This window comes from Apiotrichum porosum (genome assembly GCF_003942205.1).
Source record: "Apiotrichum porosum strain DSM 27194 chromosome Unknown scaffold_1, whole genome shotgun sequence".
In the NCBI taxonomy this organism is placed as follows: domain Eukaryota; kingdom Fungi; phylum Basidiomycota; class Tremellomycetes; order Trichosporonales; family Trichosporonaceae; genus Apiotrichum; species Apiotrichum porosum.
In genome coordinates this window covers 204,669-223,373 of record NW_021167108.1, presented here as the reverse complement: position 1 = coordinate 223,373, position 18,705 = coordinate 204,669, and the positions used below count along the sequence as shown (strand labels likewise).

Sequence of the window (18,705 nt, the reverse complement as noted above, 5' to 3'; positions counted from 1 at the left end):
CAAGACATGCATGTACATACACCATTATCTCTCTCTCTCTCTCTCTCTCTCTCTCGCTCTCGCTCACCGTCTATTACTACGTACCCCCCTTTCAACGACGCGCCGCTTGCAAAAACATTTTGGTATCGGTCGTGTCTCCGAAGGGGAGCGTCCTCGGCCACCTTAGGCAATGTTCTGGAGCCCCTCCTCCTCCTCAATAGCGGCCTCGCGCTCCTCGAGCTCAAACTCGTCGTCGCCCTCGTGCCACTCGCGGGCACGGGTGACGGCGCGCTCCCAGCCGCGAATCATCTTTGCGCGCTGGCGCGCACTGATCTTGGGCTCAAAGTACTGCGCGTCGGCCGTGTTGACCTTTGACAGCGTCTCGGGCCGCGTCACGTCCCAGCCAAACAGGCCTAGGGCGTGGCCGGCCAGCAGGGCCGAGCCGAGGGCGGTAGACTCGCGCATGGACGGGCGGCAGACCTTGAAGCCGCCAATGTTGGCCTGGATCTGCATGGCCAGGTCCGAGTTGGTCACGCCGCCGTCGACCTTGAGCGTGTCGAGCTTGACGCCCGACTCGGACTCGATGACGTCCAGCACCGCGCGCGACTGGAAGCACACGGCCTCGAGGGTCGCGCGCGCAATGTGCGCCGAGGTGGTGTAGCTCGTCAGGCCGATGATGGTGCCCGTGGCCGTGCGGTCCCAGTAAGGAGCGAGCAGACCGGCAAACGCAGTGACAAAGTAGACACCGCCCGTGTCCTTGACCGAGCCAGCAAGCATGTCCATCTCGGACGACTGTTCGATGAGGTTGATCTGGTCACGCAGCCTAAAAAGCGTCAGCGTCAGGTCCAGCGTCTTGTAGACAGGAAAAAACGTTCCCGATACTCACCACTTGATGGCTGAACCGGCCACAGCGATCGAGCCCTCGAGCGCGTACGCTGGCTTGGCGCCTGGTCCGGGCTGGTACGCGACGGTGGTGATGAGACCATTGTTGGAGCGCACAATGTCCTCGCCAGTGTTGAAGAGGACAAACGAACCAGTGCCGTACGTGTTCTTGGCCTCGCCCGAGCGGAGACACTTGTTGCCCACCAGCGCGGCCTGCTGGTCGCCGGCAATACCCGCAATGGGCACGCCAGTGAGGGACGAGTCCATCGAGTCGGCAATGGCGCCGTACACCTCGGCCGACGAGACAATCTTGGGCAAGACGTTTTCGTCAAAGCCAAAGAACTTGATCAGGCCCTTGTGCCACTTGAGGGTCTTGAGGTCGAGCAGGAGCGTACGCGAAGCGTTGGTCACGTCGATAATGTGCAGACCGCCGTTGACGCCTCCGGTCAGGTTGTAAACCAGCCAGGTGTCGACGGTGCCGACCATGAGGTCACCGTTCTCTTGTGCCTCGTGAACGTCAGGGTAGTGGTCGAGCATCCAGCGCAGCTTGATGGCGGAAAAGTACGTCGAGAGCGGGATACCCGTGCTGTTGGGGAGACCGTGTCAGCAACAGCAAAAACGCAAAGAAGCGACCCGCAAAACTCACACATCCACCAATGCGTCCTTGCCCTTGACCTTGGTGGTCCAACCGCCCTTTCCATCCTCGACCTCAAAGCCCTCGAGGTCGAGCTTGTCCTCCATCTGGCGCACGGTCGCGACGGTACGGGTGTCGTCCCACACAATGGCGTTGCAGAGGGGACGGCCGGTCGACCTTGACCAACACACAGTGGTCTCACGCTGGTTGGTGATTCCTGTGATGTGTGTCAGTTGCTTGCTAAGGACACGTTGGGGGACCACAGCGACGCACCAATGCCCTTGACACTGTCCTTGTGCCATCCGAGGAACTCGAGCTTGTACATTGCGCGGTTGATGCACTCGCGCATGGCGTCGACGAGGGCCTCGGGGTCATGCTCGTGCCAGCCGGCGTGCGGCAGGATCTGCTCAAACTCGGTCTGGTGCTCGGTGATGATCCTCGCGTGCTCGTCAAAGACGATAAAACGAGTGGAACTGAGGAAAGAGGTGTGAGCCGGCTATACGCCATCCCGGGGGGGCAGTGACTCACGTTGTACCACAGTCGACACTGGCAATGAACTCGCCGACACGCTGTTCAGGCTGGACCTGCGAAAAGCCGCTCAGACCGCTGAGCGCTCCCAGGCGGCCGAGTGTGGGGTGGTCACCACCGGCAAAGCTGTTCTTCCGGCTGGCGACCTTTTCATTCGTGAGCGGCTGGGTGGGCGAGCCGGCACGCGACAGGAGCGACGGGGTGGCCGGACCAGAGTACTCGGCCTTTGTGATGGGGCGGGGGCCAGATGCGTGGGACGAACGGCGCGACAACGAGCCCGCGGATGCCGGGTACATTGGACGCGGGGCATGGATGCTGCCTGCGATAGAGGGTCGCCTGGACGGGTGCGGGGATGCAAAGGGCGACGACACGGGCGACTCCTGCACGGCCGACTCGTCGATAGGAGGAGACATGGTGGTGGAGGAGAAGGGAGAGGAAGAATTTGACGCTGCGTGGGACGATGAAGAAGATGCTGTTGCTGTTTCTGTTGCAGATGCAGATGAACAAGACCAAGAGGATGCAGTTGTGCAGCAGTGGAATCCACGAACGGGGTACAACCTTCGGGGTCCAAGGGAGGGTCCGTAGCCGCAGGCGTGACTGTGTGAGGTCACCGGTCCTGGATGGCCACGTAAATGTGCGGTTCAGAGGCTAGCTCCAGGACGAGGCCGCGATAGGGGCCTGAGCTTGAGGGTGGTGGAGAACGACGAGGCAGCGGTCTTGTTGATAAACGACGAGGAGTAGCTCTTGCAGCAGCCGGTCTTGTTGATGAACATGGTTCGGCGCGCCGTCGAGATGGGCTTTCTTTAGTAGCACAGGACGAGGACTGGGGCAAAGGTGCCAGAACGGAGCTCGCGGGCCGACGGATGGGTCGGATAGACGGGGGTTGCAACGAGGAAAAGAGACAACGGCGCGCCCGGGCCGGAAGGAAAAAGGAACGACGGCGGGCCAGGCCAGTGCGCGCACAGAACAGGGGAGGGGATGTCCGGCCAGCAGCTCACCGAGTTTCATGAGCCTGACACAGGGGGTAATCGGCAGAACGCCAGAATGGCTAAGCACACAGACGGGTCCAATGCTAGTCTCATTTTCTTTATTTGAGAAACCCCCTTTTCCGCAGGGCCACGTGAGATTATGTAATCACATTTTTTGCCCGAGCGACGCGCCATAGCCAGCGGCCAGCAGCCAGCAGCCAGCAGGGCTAGCAGGACCCTCTCTACCCCCCACAGAGCACCATATCGTTGCCGTGCCATGCATGCATGCACACCCTTGATGAAACCCTTTGCGTGTCGGCGCCTGTTCGGAGCGGCGGGGACAGCCACAGGCCACAGGAGCCTCGGCCTAAGCCACGTACATACACCAACGCGGAGTGTGCCGGCGTCAAGATGCAGCTGCCAGCACACAACCCCACCCACCTCTCCCCGCGCCCGCCGGGCCGCCGCAATCTTATATCTTGTCATCTCGAGCCACGCGGGATCGTCGCAATTCACCATCTCTCTCGTTCTACCATCTCCCCCCTCTCCATCTCATATACCCCCTCGCTTTTACAACTTGTGTTCGGGTGCTCGCGCAAACGGCTGCATCACACACCGTCAGCCCCCCCGCGTCCTTGCTTGATGGCTCCTAAACGAGCATTCTACATCGCGCAGGACACGCCGAATGTAAGCCCAAAGTTGGGACCTCAACGCGACCCGCCATCCATGTTCCCCCTCTCTTCGACAACATCACGCGGCCTCCCCGGACCAGGCAGTGTCACCATGCCCCGCACCATCCGTCGCCCAAAGAAGATTCTGTATCTCTTCGCCATCCTCGCGCTCCTGTACTGGTTTGGCGTTCGCCATGGTCTTGGCGTCGAACGTGCACACCCGCTCCCTCTGGGATTCGCGCCAGAGCACGGATCCCGCCATCGCCCGCGTACCATGAACATGGCACGTAACGGTCTCGCGACTCTGTTGCCGACGCGTCGCGGCACGGTCCCAGAACATCCATTCTATGAGCTTATGGAATCGGCCGAGGAGAAGTGGCGCGACCTGCTCCGCCGGCAATCCAAGACGGTCGTCGAGGCGACAAAAGTCTACAAGCGCCGGTACGGCATCGACCCGCCCGAGGGCTTTGGCCAGTGGTTTGAGTGGTGCTTGGTGCACAATGTCCAGCTCGTGGACGAGTACGACCTCATGATGCGCGACGTCCTCACACACCATGCCCTTGAGCCCAAGACGTATGTCAACCGCACCCAGATCATCCACGACCAGCCCTTCACCTACACCATTGGCGTCATCGACCGCAAGGTCTCCCTCACCGGTCCGCGCAAGACCAGCCCCCGGCCCAAGAAGCTGGCCGCCATGCTCGAGGGCTTTGTGGCCGACTTGCCTAACAACATCAAGGTGACAATCAGCGGTAGCGACCACGACGTGTCCAGTGTCATTCTTGCAAAGGACCAGCGCAAGCGTGCCATGGAGCTGGCCCACAAGGGAGGCCGTAAGTTTGATTTGCTGGAGGTATCCTTTCGCGGCTGACTTTGGCTTTTCAGACTTGACCCCCGCCGAGCTCAAGCGTTTTGAGGACCCCCGCCGAACCCCGGCATGGGGATGGTTCAAGGCGTGCCCTCTTGACTCGCCTGCCAACATGCGCTCCGAGGCCGAGTACCGGAATGACGGAGGTAAGCTAACATAATGTACTTTGACACAGCTGACATTAGCCAAATCGTTCATCTACGACCACGTTGCCACCATGGACATTTGCGAGTTCCCCTCGCTCAAGCTTCTCCACGGTGCGCTGTGCCACGACCGCGAGGACCGTTCGCCGTCGTACATCAAGCCGTGGATCGTCCACTCCAAGCTGCCGGGCGACGCCTCGTTCCTTCTCCCTCCCATTGAGGGATTTGGCAACATGACCGAAAAGGACATCAAGGGCCTGGGTCGCTGGGAGGACAAGTTGGACCCCCGCATGCACTGGCGCGGAACTGCGACGGGTGGTATGTGTGCCGACAATGACTGGCACGACTCGCACCGCCTCCGCCTGCACCTCATGTTCAACGGCAAGAAGGGCAATGACACCGAGTGGGCCGCCGGGTCGCGCGCCATCATGCAGCCCGACGGCCGCGGCGGCTACGAGCAGGTCGAGCGCCGTTCACCCCAACTTGCCAAAGCCTACGGCGACGTCAGGCTTGCGGGCGGTGCGATCCAGTGCCCGACTGAACAGATCTGCGCCGAAGTAAAGTCGGAGATTGACTTTGCACCCGTTGTCTTGCCCAAGAACACCTGGATGTTCCGGTACGCCCTCGACGTGGACGGTAACGGCTGGTCGGAGCGTTTCCACCGTCTGCTGGCGAGCGCGAGTCCCGTGCTCAAGATGACCATGTTTGCAGACTGGCACATGGTGAGTTTTCGTCCAACGTAGCGTCAACTGACAATGTACAGGACCGCCTGATCCCCTGGTACCACTACATCCCCATCCAGCCCGACTATTCGGACATGTACGACGTTCTCTCGTTCTTTATTGGACCCATGCACGAGGACGGTACGATCGACCACTCCAAGGGCCACGACTACCTGGGACAGAAGATTGGCCGCGCAGGCCAGGACTTTGCCCTCAACCACTGGCGCTGGGTCGACATGCAGGCTTACGTGAGTACATCACATGAGTGCGGGGAGCCGGTGGTGGCGGCAGCCGCAGCCGCAGGCCGCCGCCGCACCACCTCATGAACAGATCCGCTCATGACGTGACTGACGCTTGCCACAGATGTACCGCCTCATCCTCGAGCTGAACCGCCTCGAGTCGCTCGACCGCGCTTCGAAGAGCTACACCATGGAGCAGGCCATGGGCGACTTGGAAGCTAAAGACGGTAAAGCAAAGGCCGCCAACGCGCCCCAATAGATGACCGGGACGGCGCACCGGACCACGGACACGACACACGACCACACCCACAGCACCTTTGAACAATACCTTTTTCCGGATCTTGGACAAAATATCACACACAGCGGCACGCACGCTACCCCGGGGGATCATCTGTCTCATCACATGTACAATTTCTAATGGACTCTCTATTCGTCATCGTCGTGGTCGTCGCGATCGCGCGATCTCTATTAGGCCATGTGGCCGGCACATGGTTCTCGTTGTCATATCCTGATGACAGGCGGGACATGTCTCTTGCCCTGCCTTATCTCACAAATGACACTTATGGCTGACGATGGGTGCGAAGCGCGGCCCAAGCTCCAAGCTCAGCGGACATGACAACACTTCGTAGGACACACGCAGGGGCGACGCGCCAGTCAGCGGGCGCCGCTGGCGGTTACCGCCGGCCGGCGACCTACGAAAAGATGCGCAGGCTATAGCAGGTCATATACGCCAATCCGTACCCATCGTAGCCGGGCTGCGGCCACCGCCGAGCCGACCGCAATCGCGGCCAACTCACCGACGAAGAACCAGAGGCCGGGTATAGGGGATTGGTGAACGTGGAGAATAGCACAGGCGATAGTGGCGTTGGGGACGCCGGTACGCCGACCCTAATCTTCTCCCTACCGCCTGCCGCCGGCGACCGTCGTCCCCACGCTCGATCTCTCGTCGCCATCGCCCGGCCCCCGGTCGACCCTCCCGCCCCCGGCGACCGATGACCGCGTCCACTCCCCACTGTCGTGTGCACCGCCCATGGGCGACCGCGGCGTGGGTGTGCGGCACGTCTCTGAGCTCTGAGCTCTGAGCTCTGATCGCGTCGCGTCGCGTTTGGTTTTGGTTTTGGTTTTGCGTTTCGGTGCAGTGATTTGAATCAAGTTGCGGAAGGGAAAGGCACCGCGTGCGCGTGGACAGACACTCACGCGCTCACCTCCGCGTCCGAGACCGCGACCGCGAGTGGGCCCCGAGTCGTCCCCGAGCCACACCTAGTGCAGACGGGCAGGAGGGCCGTGGCCGTGTGGCGATGGTATGGTTGTATACTGTACGACCTGCGCCCTTGCGCAAGACGAGGCGATGAGACAGGCCGACGTGGGCCGTGGGCCGACCAGACGCGTGCCTCCAATTTGAAACTGTCAGTAGTCTCCAACGGGAGGGTGGTGGTACTAGCCAGGGAGGACCTGCGTCAGCGCAACTCTGCGTGCGCGATGGACCGCGGAAGAGAGATGGGGGCGCGCGTCACGGAAATCGGGGTACGGGATTTGCACGGCGTTGTTCCGCCATTTCCGTTCCCCCCCCCCCCCCCCATCCCTCTGCCACAGCTAGCTGATGTTGCTATAGGGAAAAGCGATACACCTCCCCCACCCGCGCTCCCCTCCCCGTCCACGATCACACAGATCACAGAGTTTTCCCGGATGCAGATTATGCGCGCGCGCGCAGCCAAGTTGATCCACCAGCGCTGGGAGATACAATATCCTGGGGGTGTTGATTGGGGACGAGCAGGGCCTGCCAAGCGATCAAGCGAAGCGTGCCACTCTTGTCGTGCGCAATCGTCGTGTTGGCGTGTGTGTGTTGCTATGTTGCTTTGCTGGCCAGAGATCCAGAGATTGGAATGCGGGGTTTGTCCCTGGTCGGAAGAAATTACGACCCGATATCACCGACAAGACCCGCTCGTCAATAAGGATGACCCGAGATTTGGCGAGGTTTCACCATGTGATCAAAAGCGATCAGAGAAGAGTGACGAGCGTGTGGTGACGTGACTGCAGTACTGCAGAGGAGAAAGTCACTTGTGCTTCTGCTGCTGCGCTGCATTTTGGACCCCCCCCCCCCCCCCCGGGGCGCCACGGGCGTCACAGCGGGCCGCGATAAATGCACAGTCTGAGACTCTGTTGTAAACGACGGGCTAGGAGGTATGTTGATATGTCTGGTGATCTGGTATGCTGCCGAGTTTCTGCCGTATCTTGCAAAACAAAAAGCAAGCCACCTACGGCCACAGAGGTACAGAGACGGCCACTCGACGTATGCTCTGGGGAAAAACCAAAAAAAAAAAGCCACAATCCACCTCGGCCACCTCCACGTCCCTCCCCCTCCACACTTGTTTATGCGGGGTGTGCGGCCGTACGACGGACTTTGGCAGCGGCGGGAGAGCGGCGATTGCGAGGTACCAGCGACGTGTGTCCTGAACAACGGTGGGAAGCGCGTCCACATTTTGTCGGTGGGTTTTCTTTTTTCTGATCCGATGACCTCCTGTGCTGCTGCGCTCGCTTGCCCCCATTCCCCACGACGGCCACAGCCAAAGGGGCTCTCTGCTATGAGCGTGATCGGGTGGCCCGCGCTGCCCCACGCTCTGGCCCAGCTTGGCGGTGCCCTGTGCCGTGTGCCGAACTTCGGCACGGCGTGGGGAAGGCAGTGGTATCTTCTTGTCTGTGGTTGGGCGTATCCATTGGTCGGTTACCCCAGCCAACGATCGGGGCGGGACGACACAACATTTGGTGCATTATGGTCGTGTCTGCGGAGCGTGCGGAGCACCAGGGTCTCTCCACGGCAAAGAACCAGGTGCGACCGGCTGGGGCCGCGGACATAGGCCCCCGTGAAGGATGCGGTGGGGGTCACGTCAGTGGGATCAGTGGACGTGTTGGGTTGGACGTGTCGTTTGAGCTTCTCTCGTTGCTGCTCCGTCGGCGACCAGCCAAGCCACCGAATGGGCCGACACGATGAGAGAGAGAGAGAGAGAGAGTGTGTGTGTGTGCGTGTGAGAAGGGCTGCAGCAGAGCGAGATGGAGCACGCGCAAAGACGTGGGTGTGGCCAGGTTGGGAGGGGTGGAGGCGCCCACCTTTTGTTGTCGGTGATTCACTCGCCGTTAATGGCCAGCCAGGAACGGAAAACAACGACATGGCGACCGCGGCGCGCGCGGGGGCGGGGGCGGGGGGCCAGGAGGGGTGTCGTTGCCAGGACTTGTGCGCATTGAACGGCCTTGCTGCCGGCGGCCAAACCTTTGGGTTCTCCCCCCCCCTTCTCCCCTGTCCGTTCCCTTGGAGCCACACACTACGGATCCATGGATCCATGGAGAACAGTACAAATACTCCACGGGTCGGCCAACATGGTGGCACCCCTTTCTTTCCTTTGCCCCCTTTGCCAAAACCGCCAACATTACCATGGTCTTTTGCTTGGGTGACAGGTGGGGTGCAAACGCTGGGTGTGAGTACCACCAGTGCGCTTGTTCAGCAGTGCTCAAGTGCTCGCTGCTGCCGTGCTCTACTGTTGTTGTGTGTCCATCGCTGACGTCGTCTAGACCCTTGTGCACCGGGCGTGCTCGACGCGGGCTGTGTGTTCTGCAGCGCCGTGGCGTCCTCCAACTCGACCTCTTCCGAGCCCGCAGTCTCGCTGAGCTCGTCGTCTTCTTCCCCTTCCCCTTCCTTCCCCACGACGGCCATGCCGGCCATGCCACCGTCCGCAACCTCGACGTCGCCGTCGGCACTGCAACTGAGCGGCCTGTCAGTGTCCTCGTCGACCAGTTTATACGGCAACAACACGTGTTCACCAATGCAGCTGCAGGCGTCGCCCATGAACATGATGATGCCCGTCCAGCTCCCGATCCCGACGTTGACCATGCCCACGCGGCTTGCACGCCACAACCGGCCCACGCAGCTGCCGTCCTTTCCCCTCACTTTGCCCATGACGTCGCCGTCGCACGGCATGGGTGGCGCCGGACGCGCCCACAGCGTCGACAGCGACGGGTCCAGCATCTCCAACAGCAGTTCCAACAGTTCCGACCACACACATCCGTGTGGGAACGGTGGCGTCGGTGTCACTTCGGCGCTGGACGCGGCCGCCTTGAGGTGAGTTGGGAGCGGCTCGAAAAAGCACGGCCGTGGTAACTGACAACCGCTTCCAGTGTCGTCGCTCGCAAGCTGCGTGCGCTGGCAGTACCGCAAGGACGACGATAGGTCGATAAGGGGAACAACATGCTCGGAGACGACGCGAGACGCTGGCTCCCGGTGCAAATACCCACCATCATCATCATCATCATCACCACCAGGTACCAATCTACTCCACAAACCGCCCTATCGCCACCTCTCCCCCACTCCGAAAGCCGTTCCCCCCGTAACAACCCCCGCCCCCCCCCCCCCCCCCCCCCCACCCCCACTAGAAATCAATACACAAGACACGCGAACAAAGGACGAAAGCCGGCCTGATTTTCCTTTTTCCTCTTTTTCCTCTTCTTTTCCGCCACCTTTTTTCTCCCCCGACTTGACGAATCCACACGTTTTTTTTTTTTTTCGACACACACTCCCAAAAAATCTTGTACAGTACGATATCACGAAACCCGGCGGACGGTGGCTCTGCCATTCCCAACTTGTCTGGCGATCGAGACTCGGTCAGCACAAGCGTTTGGACAGAGCCCCGCCCCCCACACCCCCCATTGATGTAACCCCAACCCACACAACCACCACCATCACCAACCCACCATCACAATCAATCAAACATCACCACCTTCCGGTCACGCGCGTTTACCTTCGGACTGTATCATTGGGCCAATCGTGTATCTACATATACATTTTAGTTATCATGCAATGCAAGAGAGAAAGAAGTACTCTGATACTATCATTGTTTGCTGTGGTTGTTTGTTGTTGGTGTTGTTGTTGTTGTTGTTGCTGTGGTGTTGGGTGGGTGGTAATGTGGCGTCCTGTTCTACACACTCCACATGCTCGCCTTCTTTTCTCCATCTCTCCCCTTACTCACGCCTTGACCCCATCTCCACTCCCATCCCCTCCTCCTCCAACCTCCCTCCACAGCGCCTCTACCCGCTCGGCCAGCCGCAGGTCCTTGGCCGTGACGCCCGGCCGGGGCTTGCCGTCAAACACGATACCGTCGGCGGCGGCGCCGAGCGGGGCCATGGGCGTGTGCGTGTGTGTGCGCAAACAGAGGACGTACCCCGCCGCGAGGTCGGGCGACGTGCCGTCAGCAGCCAGGTCGGCGCTGTCCAGGACCAGCTGGCGGATGGGCGCCGGCAGGTCGGACAAGGGCGAGACGTGGATGACGGGGTGGTGCTGTGGTCGTCAGCGATGGGGGCATACATTGTGATTGTGGGGCACCCAGGCGATCCGGACCGACACGCCGACACGCCGACAATATGACCGAACTGCGCAGGCGCCGCTGCGGCGCCGACGGCGCCCGGATGCTCGGGACAAGAACGCAGCCAAGGGGCCATCATGGCATCACAGGTGACTGCGTCCATGCAAGTGACACCGGCAGGCACCTAACCTGCAGTGACACTCGGCCGGTGACATACCCGTCTGCGAGACACGACATGACACAACTCACATCTTCAATCTCGACCGCCTCGCCCACGCGCGCGAGCAAGGCCATGAGCGCACGCCAGCCTGCGGGGGTACGTGGAAACGCAAATGCGCGGTGGAGACAGCGGTCCTGCAGGTCTGCGCCGGACAGCAGGTCCGTGCCCGCCGAGTGCGAGGTGGTGCCGGTGCCGGTGCCAAGGGTCGACGTTGACGTTGACGTTGACGTCGAGCTCGTGCTCGTGCTTGCGGCGTGTCCAGAGCCAGAAGCTGGCGACAGTGCGGCGCGCGCAGCGGACAGTATCTCCATCGCTGCGTGGTCGGCCGTGTCATCGTCGCGTCGGGCCGGTAGTGTGTCCAGCCGCCATCCTGCAATGTGTAGCGGGGCAAACGTCGCGAGGAAGGTGGGGAGCGAGGGAAGGCGGTAGGGGTTGGGTTTGCGTAGCCGCGGTGCTTGTGTCTGTGTCTGTGATGGTGGAGATTGACTGTCTGACGACGACGACGACGACGACGACAATGCTGTCGTCGTCGTCGTCGTTGCGTGGAACGCCTGCGGCACCGCGGTGTGCAGTGCGCAGAGGCGGCGTCCGCAGACGAGGGTGGAGGTCAGATGTGTGCGGGCGACGGTGGCTACTGGACGGGGGATAGGGATGTACATGGTGCGTGTGGGCCCTGGGGGTGTGGGGGCTGGGGGTTATGCGTGTTGCTTGCGAACAATGGCGGCAATGGGCAATACGGAGCGCGTGTATACGTATATTGCTCTGTGCTTGCTAGTCTTGGCTCTCTGTGGTGGGGATTGGTCGGCTGTTGGATGTTGCCGACAAGAGATAGCGACGGAGGGCGTGTGTGTATTCTTTGGTTGGGGGGGATTGGTGGGTGCCGGACAATGGGTCTAACCGGGGGGGACCTTGTGGGGCCCTTTGCGTGTGTTCTTTGGCCGTAGAGAGAGTCGTCCTCGCTCGAGTGTCAGCCGCAGATACGCACAGAACCGTACACGGAGCTGCCGAGCGAGGGGGGACCGAAAAGGAGGACCTTTCGGGGCGCGGCGGCGGCCAGTGAACGGGGGGGGGACGACGCTCTGGGGTGTGGGGGGCCTGGGCGGGACGGACGGACGGACGGGAGTATATTTTATTTCTGTACGGTGTGTCCCAGAGCGGTCCGTTGCGGTTGTATGGGTGAGTTTCGGGTTTGGGTGGAACGAAAGAGAAAAAAAAAAAAAAGGACAGACGACGGCAGCGGGCCCAGCGGCCCAGCGCGCGCCCAGGGGTGGGAGAGAGAAAGTGCACCTGAGGCCTGAAGGTTGCGCGCGGAGGGAACGGGGGGGGGGGAGGCAGAATCAGAGTCCTCGCTCGCTCGCTGGCTGTGGGCCGTGTGGTCGTTCTGTTCCGTCTGCCGTCTCCCCGAGTCGTCGTTGGGCAGGATCCTGTGTGTGGGCATACATCGTCGCTCCCCCTTCCTCTCACTCTCTACTCGACTCTCTCGTACCACTTCCCCTTCACCTCTTCTCAACCACCACTCTCCCCCTCCTCCTCCCCCCTCCCCCCCCTCCTCCTCCCCCTTCCCCGTCACCAGTTCTCGCCGGCTCGCCTCCCTCCACCGCACCAAAGTCGACACCTCCTTCTTTCGTGCGAGCCTCTGCGAGACAAACCGACGGAGTCCGCTGCACGTCGCACCTTTACCCCTCCACCCTCTTCCTTCCACCATGTCGGCCGAGACGCAGCAGCAGCAGGCTTCCGCAGCCGACCCCAAGGCTCTCGCCAACGGTGCCGCCCCCGAGGCTGAGCCCGTGGCTTCCATCGACGCCGCTTCGGCGCAAGAGCCCGCTTCGGAAACGGCCGCCGCCGGTGAAAACGGTGTCACTGGCCTCGAGGCCGACGTTGCTGGCCTCGTTATCCAGCCCACATCCGAGCTGCACCGCGCATGTGCAGAGGGCCGCCTTGACGATGTCCGCGTCCTCCTCCAGCGCGGCTCTGGCGAGCTCGAAATGCTCGGTGAGTCCCTTTTGACACCCTCTTTTCCGTCTTTTTCACGCCTTTCGGGCTTTCTGCACCTCCGATCCATTGCGAACGGACGGGCGCGGCGCAGGGCGTCCAAGTCTCTCTCTCTACATTTCCCATGTGTGCTGTGTGCATCGTTTGCTGACAAGATTCACAGACATGGCGACTGGCATGACCCCGATTGTGCTCGCCATCCAGGCCGGTCACGTCGATGTTGTTCGCGAGCTCTTGAATGCGGGCGCCGTCGTCCCCCCTCCCCAGGTGACAATGGACCCCATCATGCTCTCCATCCTCTACCCCCAGCCCACCATGTACGGCATCCCCCCTCCGTTCGCCCAGATGGCTCCTCCTCCGTTCTACCCTCCCCAGGGCTACTACCCGGCTCCCGTGAGGACGCCGCCTGGCGCTTCGCAGAACGGCGCTCCTAACGGCACCGCCAACGGCTCTGCCAACCTCCCGCCCGCCGAGGTCGCCAAGACCATTCCTTGCCGCAACTTCCCCAACTGCAAGTACGGCGCGTCGTGCATGTTCTTCCACCCCCGCATGCAGCCTGGCTTCTTCCCCCCGGCCTACGGCTACGAGCAGGGCTTTGTTCCTTACCCCGGTACCGCACCCTTCTTCCCCGGTTCGCAGGAGTTTGTTACCGCCGCCAACGGAGCTCCCGTTGACGGCGCCGTTGTGGACGAGGCCGCTGCCGCCGACCCCAACGCTACCCAGCATGACTCGATACCCGCGCAGGCTCAGGCCGCGCAGACCCACGTTCCCTCGGCCGGTGCTCCGGCCTTTGTCCCCGGCATGGCCGTCGAGCAGAATGGCGCCTTTATCGGCTCGCCTACTGGTGCTTATGCCATGGGCACCATGTCTCCTTCCCTCCTGCCCACCCCGCCCCCTCCTATGCCCAACGACCCGGCCTTCTTTGCCACTTCCCCGCCCCAGTTCCAGGCCTTTGTTCCAACGGTGGCTACCCCGGTCACGGCAGGCGACCAAGCTTTGGCCAGCCGTTCACCGCTGGTGGGCCCCCTACCAAGCCGTTCCACGGCAAGAAGCTCTCGTTCTCGGGTGGCCCCAAGCCTTGGGGTCCCGGCGGCCGCCCTGGTGGCTCGTCGCACCTTGGCCAGTGGAAGGACGGCCACCCTCCTCCATGTGCCTTCTTCCGTGAGGGCAAGTGCCGCAACGGAGACATTTGCAAGTTCCCTCACATTGACGCCGAGGGCAACGACGTTCGTCACCCCGATGTCATCCGTGGCATCATGGCCCCGGCCCCGACCAGGCCACCCCCTCGTCATCTCCGCATGATGGGCGGCGCCGGTCACTACGACCCCCGTCACCAGCAGAACCAGCTGCACTTTAACAAGTCTGCCCCCGCCCAGGTGGCCGAGACTCCCGAGGGTGAGGTTGCCGCTGCCGATGCCGCTGCCGCGCCCGCCACTGAGGCTGCCCCCGCTGCTTCTGCTCCTGCCACTGCTGCCGCGTCCCCCTCGGTCGCGTCGGACAAGGAGGTCGCCCCGGCCTCGTCGCTGCCACCAAAGCCCTCGTCTTCGGTCCCCGCCTCGCGCTCAGCCTCGCAGCCTGGTGTTGCCCGCGTGCACGCCAACGGCGTCTCGTCGCGCTCGCACTCGCCCAACGGTGTCCGCCGCGGTCCCCGCGGCGCCTTCCCCAACGGCCAGGCCAACGGCTCGCGCTCGTCGTCGACCGGCGGCGAGAACAAAAAGGCCGTCCCTCCTCAGCGTATCCCCCGCGCCGACGAGTTCCCCGCTCTGGGCATCAACGGTGCCGTGACCCCCACGACTGAGCGCCGCGAGCCCTCGTGGGGCGCCAAGACGGCCGCCCAGGTCCTGAGTGCCCCGGCCCCGCCCAAGGCCGAGTCGTCTGAGACTTCATCCGAGGCCGACGTCCCGGCCTCTGTCTCGGACAAGGAGGACGTCGCCGACGAGGTCGTCGTCAAGACGGCGTCATCCACCGTCGACGACGTGACCATGGACTCGGAGTCGGAGCAGGACGCCGTCATCGTGTCCGTCTCGACCACCCCCAACCCCGAGGTGGCCAAGGCCAAGCTCGCTTCCGCCGTCTCGTTCGCGGCCGTCGCCATGGCCACCACCGAGGCCGCCCCCGTCGCACTCAAGGCGTAAAAGGGTTCACAAGAACCCATCAGCACATCCCAGGGGGACCTGGGGTGTCGCTGCCCACCCACCCACACACATATCACATACTACCCACCACACACACACACTGTCCCCCTCCACCATTCCCCGCTTGTCCGCTTGGTTATGAGGCTCAACACTCAACCCAACACCCCACCCCGGCGCTCCGCCACGATATTCACTCATCTACACACCCTGCGCCGCCGTGTCGGCCCAACGTTGTCCGCCTGTCCCTCCATCACCACCTGCATCCATCCCTTTTCTTCCTCTTCTTCATCATCTTTTTTTTTTTTTCTTCTTTTTCTTTGTTTCTCTCTTTTTTTTCGGGTCCTCGTCACCGCCAGTTCCCTCCTCCCTATCCCCTATCCCCACCCCCATCCCCCACAACTACCAGACCTTAGCCATACGTGTTAGTGTTACCCCCAGCCTCCAGCCTCCCTGATTTGCGTTTGCGTCTCCTTTTCTTTTTCTTTTTTTCTTTTTCTTTTCTTTTTCGTCTATTACCTTTTTTTTTTCCCTCTTTCCCTTTTCTGATCTCCATCTCCGCACTCTTCTGTAAACCTGCCACGACCATGCATGCCCTCGTGGCAAACCACACAGCGAGCAGCAGCAGCGGGAAACGGGGGGTGAGCTCAGCTCTGACCTCTTGACGCAGGCGCGATGTGTGGCGAATCCCGCCGAGGAGCATTCGTACATACGTCAGTACCCATGGTGCGGCGACGGCGACGCTGCGAGTTGGGCGTCACGGTTCCACCCGATTTGTCGGGGCCAGCAGGGATGTTCAAAGCCGCGGCGCGCGGCAGTCGTGAAGCAAGTGGACCGTAAGCGGGGGATGACGACGTCGGGAGAAGGGGGAAGTATGGGGGGGGGGAAAGAGGGGGGGGGGCACGCACGACACCGAAGTGCAAAACGTTATTCCACAGTGGCGAGCGACGGCCGGCCCCCGATATGGGGAGAGCATGCGTACGCGAAGCTGCCTCTCAGCGTGTGTACAGTAGCGTCTCCCTCCGTCGTACCGCGCTCACCGGCTCGTCAGCGGGGCAAAGCCTCGGAGGCAGATCACGAGTGGGTATACTCCGTGCCGGGATACCAGGCGCGATGCTTGGGAGCGACCCCGTCGACGGGACGACGGCACGACAGCGAGGTGGAGGGGGGTTGATGGGCCAGGAAGTGAGAAGCGAGGCATGCATCATGTCACTGCTGCTGCTGCTAGCCGTCGTCGTCCGACAGTCCGATGGAGCATTTTCCCACTCCTGGCATACACATGTGCTGCCTTGGGGATGTGTGGCAGTCTCAGTTGGCATTCCAACAGCACAGAAACCTGGGTCCAGCCATGTTGCACGTCGCTGTCTTATCGTAATCACGCACGACCCAGGTCCTAGCCCCCTCGCCCATCGACAATGTCCTCACTCGGTAGCAGTTCGCCGCAGTCCTCAGCGGTCGGTACGTCTCGGGACCGCCACATTGAGGCCTCGTCCACTGCATTATGCCAGGCCCTGGTCTCCATTCCTGCTGGCGACAGACCTCGGACTCTGACTCACGCGGATTCGCCTGCGAAAAGCTAATCATTTGCATCCTTCCTCGGCCCCAATGGCCAAAGGCAGCGCCACAAGCGCGCGAGGGAGCAGCATACGCAAACGCAACCGCAACGTACGGGTGGAGTCGGACGTCTTGCGTCGACACTTCGGAGCGGAGGCGGAGCCACTCCAGGCCCGCCACTCCAGGCCCGACATGGCAAGGGGCCCCTCGTGAGGCCCGTAGGCCCGTAGGCCGAATCGGAGAGACGGAGACGCAGAGACGTACAGTGTGTACGTAGCAGACGCTGGATTTCTGGCTCTGTTCGCAGCTGGGTATCAATACAATGTATTGGTCGTGCCGTGACTGGACGAGCAAGGGGGGAGAGGTACGGTTCCTCGTCGGGGGCAAATGACCGTTGCGAGTGTCAAGTCTGTGCTTGTTCGTACACTAGCCTGTGTGATATCGTCCTCATGGCCCCCGCCTGGTCACTTGAGCGTGTTCCCACAGTCTCAGAGCGCGAGGCCCTCTGGCTCAGCCTAGTGTGCGAGAACGGGATACACCGTGGCACATTCCACCAGCTGGAAGCGGCAGCTTGTGCCACTCCCCACAGTCACCACAGTTTAGGTCTGATCGAAGGGGGCCAGACCAGCGATGGAGTAGTAGTACCGATACGCGACCAGCAGTGATCGAAAGCATACCTCCCAGTTGGCGCTGTGGACCGACCGTGGTTCCAGGAATGCTGCCTCCGACGACCTAAAATGGAAGGCCGACCAAACCTTACCTGTAGTGATTGGTGATCATCTCACGTCTGCGCGCTCTGTTCTCCCTCGTTTGTTCTTCTCTTGGATCTATCGTCGCTGCATGGGTACAATACATGCGCAAGCAGGAGCGGAATTGAAGACCCCTCTGCAGGTTGTCAAGACACGCAGAGCCTACGCAGAATCCACGCCGCTCCGCCCCCCAGCGCCGTTGCGTAGTGAACACACATATTGTACAGCGCCACCCGCCGAGTGCGGAACGTGTCCGTACGCGTGTATCTCGGGTCAACACGTATCTGGACACCCTCCACAGAGTCGAGATTGGGCCTGTGGACTCTGGCGAGTGGCCAGGCCATGCGGGCCCGCTGGCGTTCTGACGATCTGTCACGCAGTGCCAAACCCAGTGGGCGACCTGGGAAGCTGAGCGTGGGTGTTCAATAGCGGGCCGCGGTCATTCGAGGCCATGTGTGTGAGGATCGTCGATTCGCATTCCGGCGACGCTTACGCTTACGCCTACGCTTACGCTTACGGTCCATGCCACAAAGGTGCTGCGGCGGGACCTCGGGCCTCGTCTCGTCTCGCCTCGCCTTGGCTGGCCTCCAGACCCGCTGTCATGTAGATCAGGACGCTAGGACCCATAGCAGGCCGCCGCCGACGACGACGACGACGTGCTCGACCGTTTGTCTGTCCTTGCAATATCCTGATCAGCCTGAGAGCAAGTGTACCTGGACACACACACAGCACACAGTAAGGGCGGCGTGAACGTGGCGAAACTGGATTCCAAGTCGCCGCATCGCCGCGCCAGAGGCTGCCGGCGGCCGGCAGCATTGCGACTTTTAGAGCGTGGCACCACTGGTCACTGGTCACTGGTCACTGGTGCACACGGACATGGACGGGTGTGGCGCAGCCAGGTAGAGCGGCGTCGAGGCACATTGAGGGAACGGGCGACCATGAACGGCCGAGGCCGCCGTACGGAATGTGCACCGGTGGGTACGCACGTTCGGACATGACGACTGACTGGCCTCACTGGCCTCACTGGATCACTGGATCACTGGGCTGACCGCACTCGCGTGTCACGAAGGTCTGGA

General features: G+C 61.7%; 5 protein-coding genes across 5 annotated transcripts; 3 read left to right on the top strand and 2 right to left on the bottom strand.

Annotated features, from left to right (window-relative positions):
• Window positions 1-162: 162 nt before the first annotated feature.
• On the bottom strand, window positions 163-2,436 carry GUT1_1 (Glycerol kinase; the record flags this gene model as incomplete). Its single annotated transcript, XM_028615920.1, has 5 exons — window positions 163-802; window positions 866-1,447; window positions 1,508-1,712; window positions 1,769-1,968; window positions 2,024-2,436. The coding sequence occupies 5 exons, from the start codon at window positions 2,434-2,436 to the stop codon at window positions 163-165; spliced, it is 2,040 nt and encodes a 679-aa protein (XP_028479777.1).
• A 1,338-nt stretch (window positions 2,437-3,774) lies between these two features.
• Window positions 3,775-5,893, top strand: CAP2_1 (F-actin-capping protein subunit beta; the record flags this gene model as incomplete). Its single annotated transcript, XM_028615919.1, has 5 exons — window positions 3,775-4,495; window positions 4,548-4,676; window positions 4,716-5,395; window positions 5,437-5,643; window positions 5,759-5,893. 5 exons carry the CDS (start codon window positions 3,775-3,777, stop codon window positions 5,891-5,893), a joined length of 1,872 nt encoding a protein of 623 aa, XP_028479776.1.
• Window positions 5,894-8,969: 3,076 nt separating this feature from the next.
• Window positions 8,970-9,853, top strand: EHS24_000077 (uncharacterized protein; the record flags this gene model as incomplete). Its single annotated transcript, XM_028615918.1, has 4 exons — window positions 8,970-9,104; window positions 9,245-9,508; window positions 9,555-9,745; window positions 9,802-9,853. The coding sequence occupies 4 exons, from the start codon at window positions 8,970-8,972 to the stop codon at window positions 9,851-9,853; spliced, it is 642 nt and encodes a 213-aa protein (XP_028479775.1).
• Window positions 9,854-10,645: 792 nt separating this feature from the next.
• Window positions 10,646-11,513, bottom strand: EHS24_000076 (uncharacterized protein; the record flags this gene model as incomplete). Its single annotated transcript, XM_028615917.1, has 2 exons — window positions 10,646-10,957; window positions 11,232-11,513. 2 exons carry the CDS (start codon window positions 11,511-11,513, stop codon window positions 10,646-10,648), a joined length of 594 nt encoding a protein of 197 aa, XP_028479774.1.
• Window positions 11,514-12,905: 1,392 nt separating this feature from the next.
• On the top strand, window positions 12,906-15,329 carry EHS24_000075 (uncharacterized protein; the record flags this gene model as incomplete). Its single annotated transcript, XM_028615916.1, has 3 exons — window positions 12,906-13,194; window positions 13,358-14,157; window positions 14,199-15,329. The coding sequence occupies 3 exons, from the start codon at window positions 12,906-12,908 to the stop codon at window positions 15,327-15,329; spliced, it is 2,220 nt and encodes a 739-aa protein (XP_028479773.1).
• Between the last annotated feature and the right edge of the window lie 3,376 nt (window positions 15,330-18,705).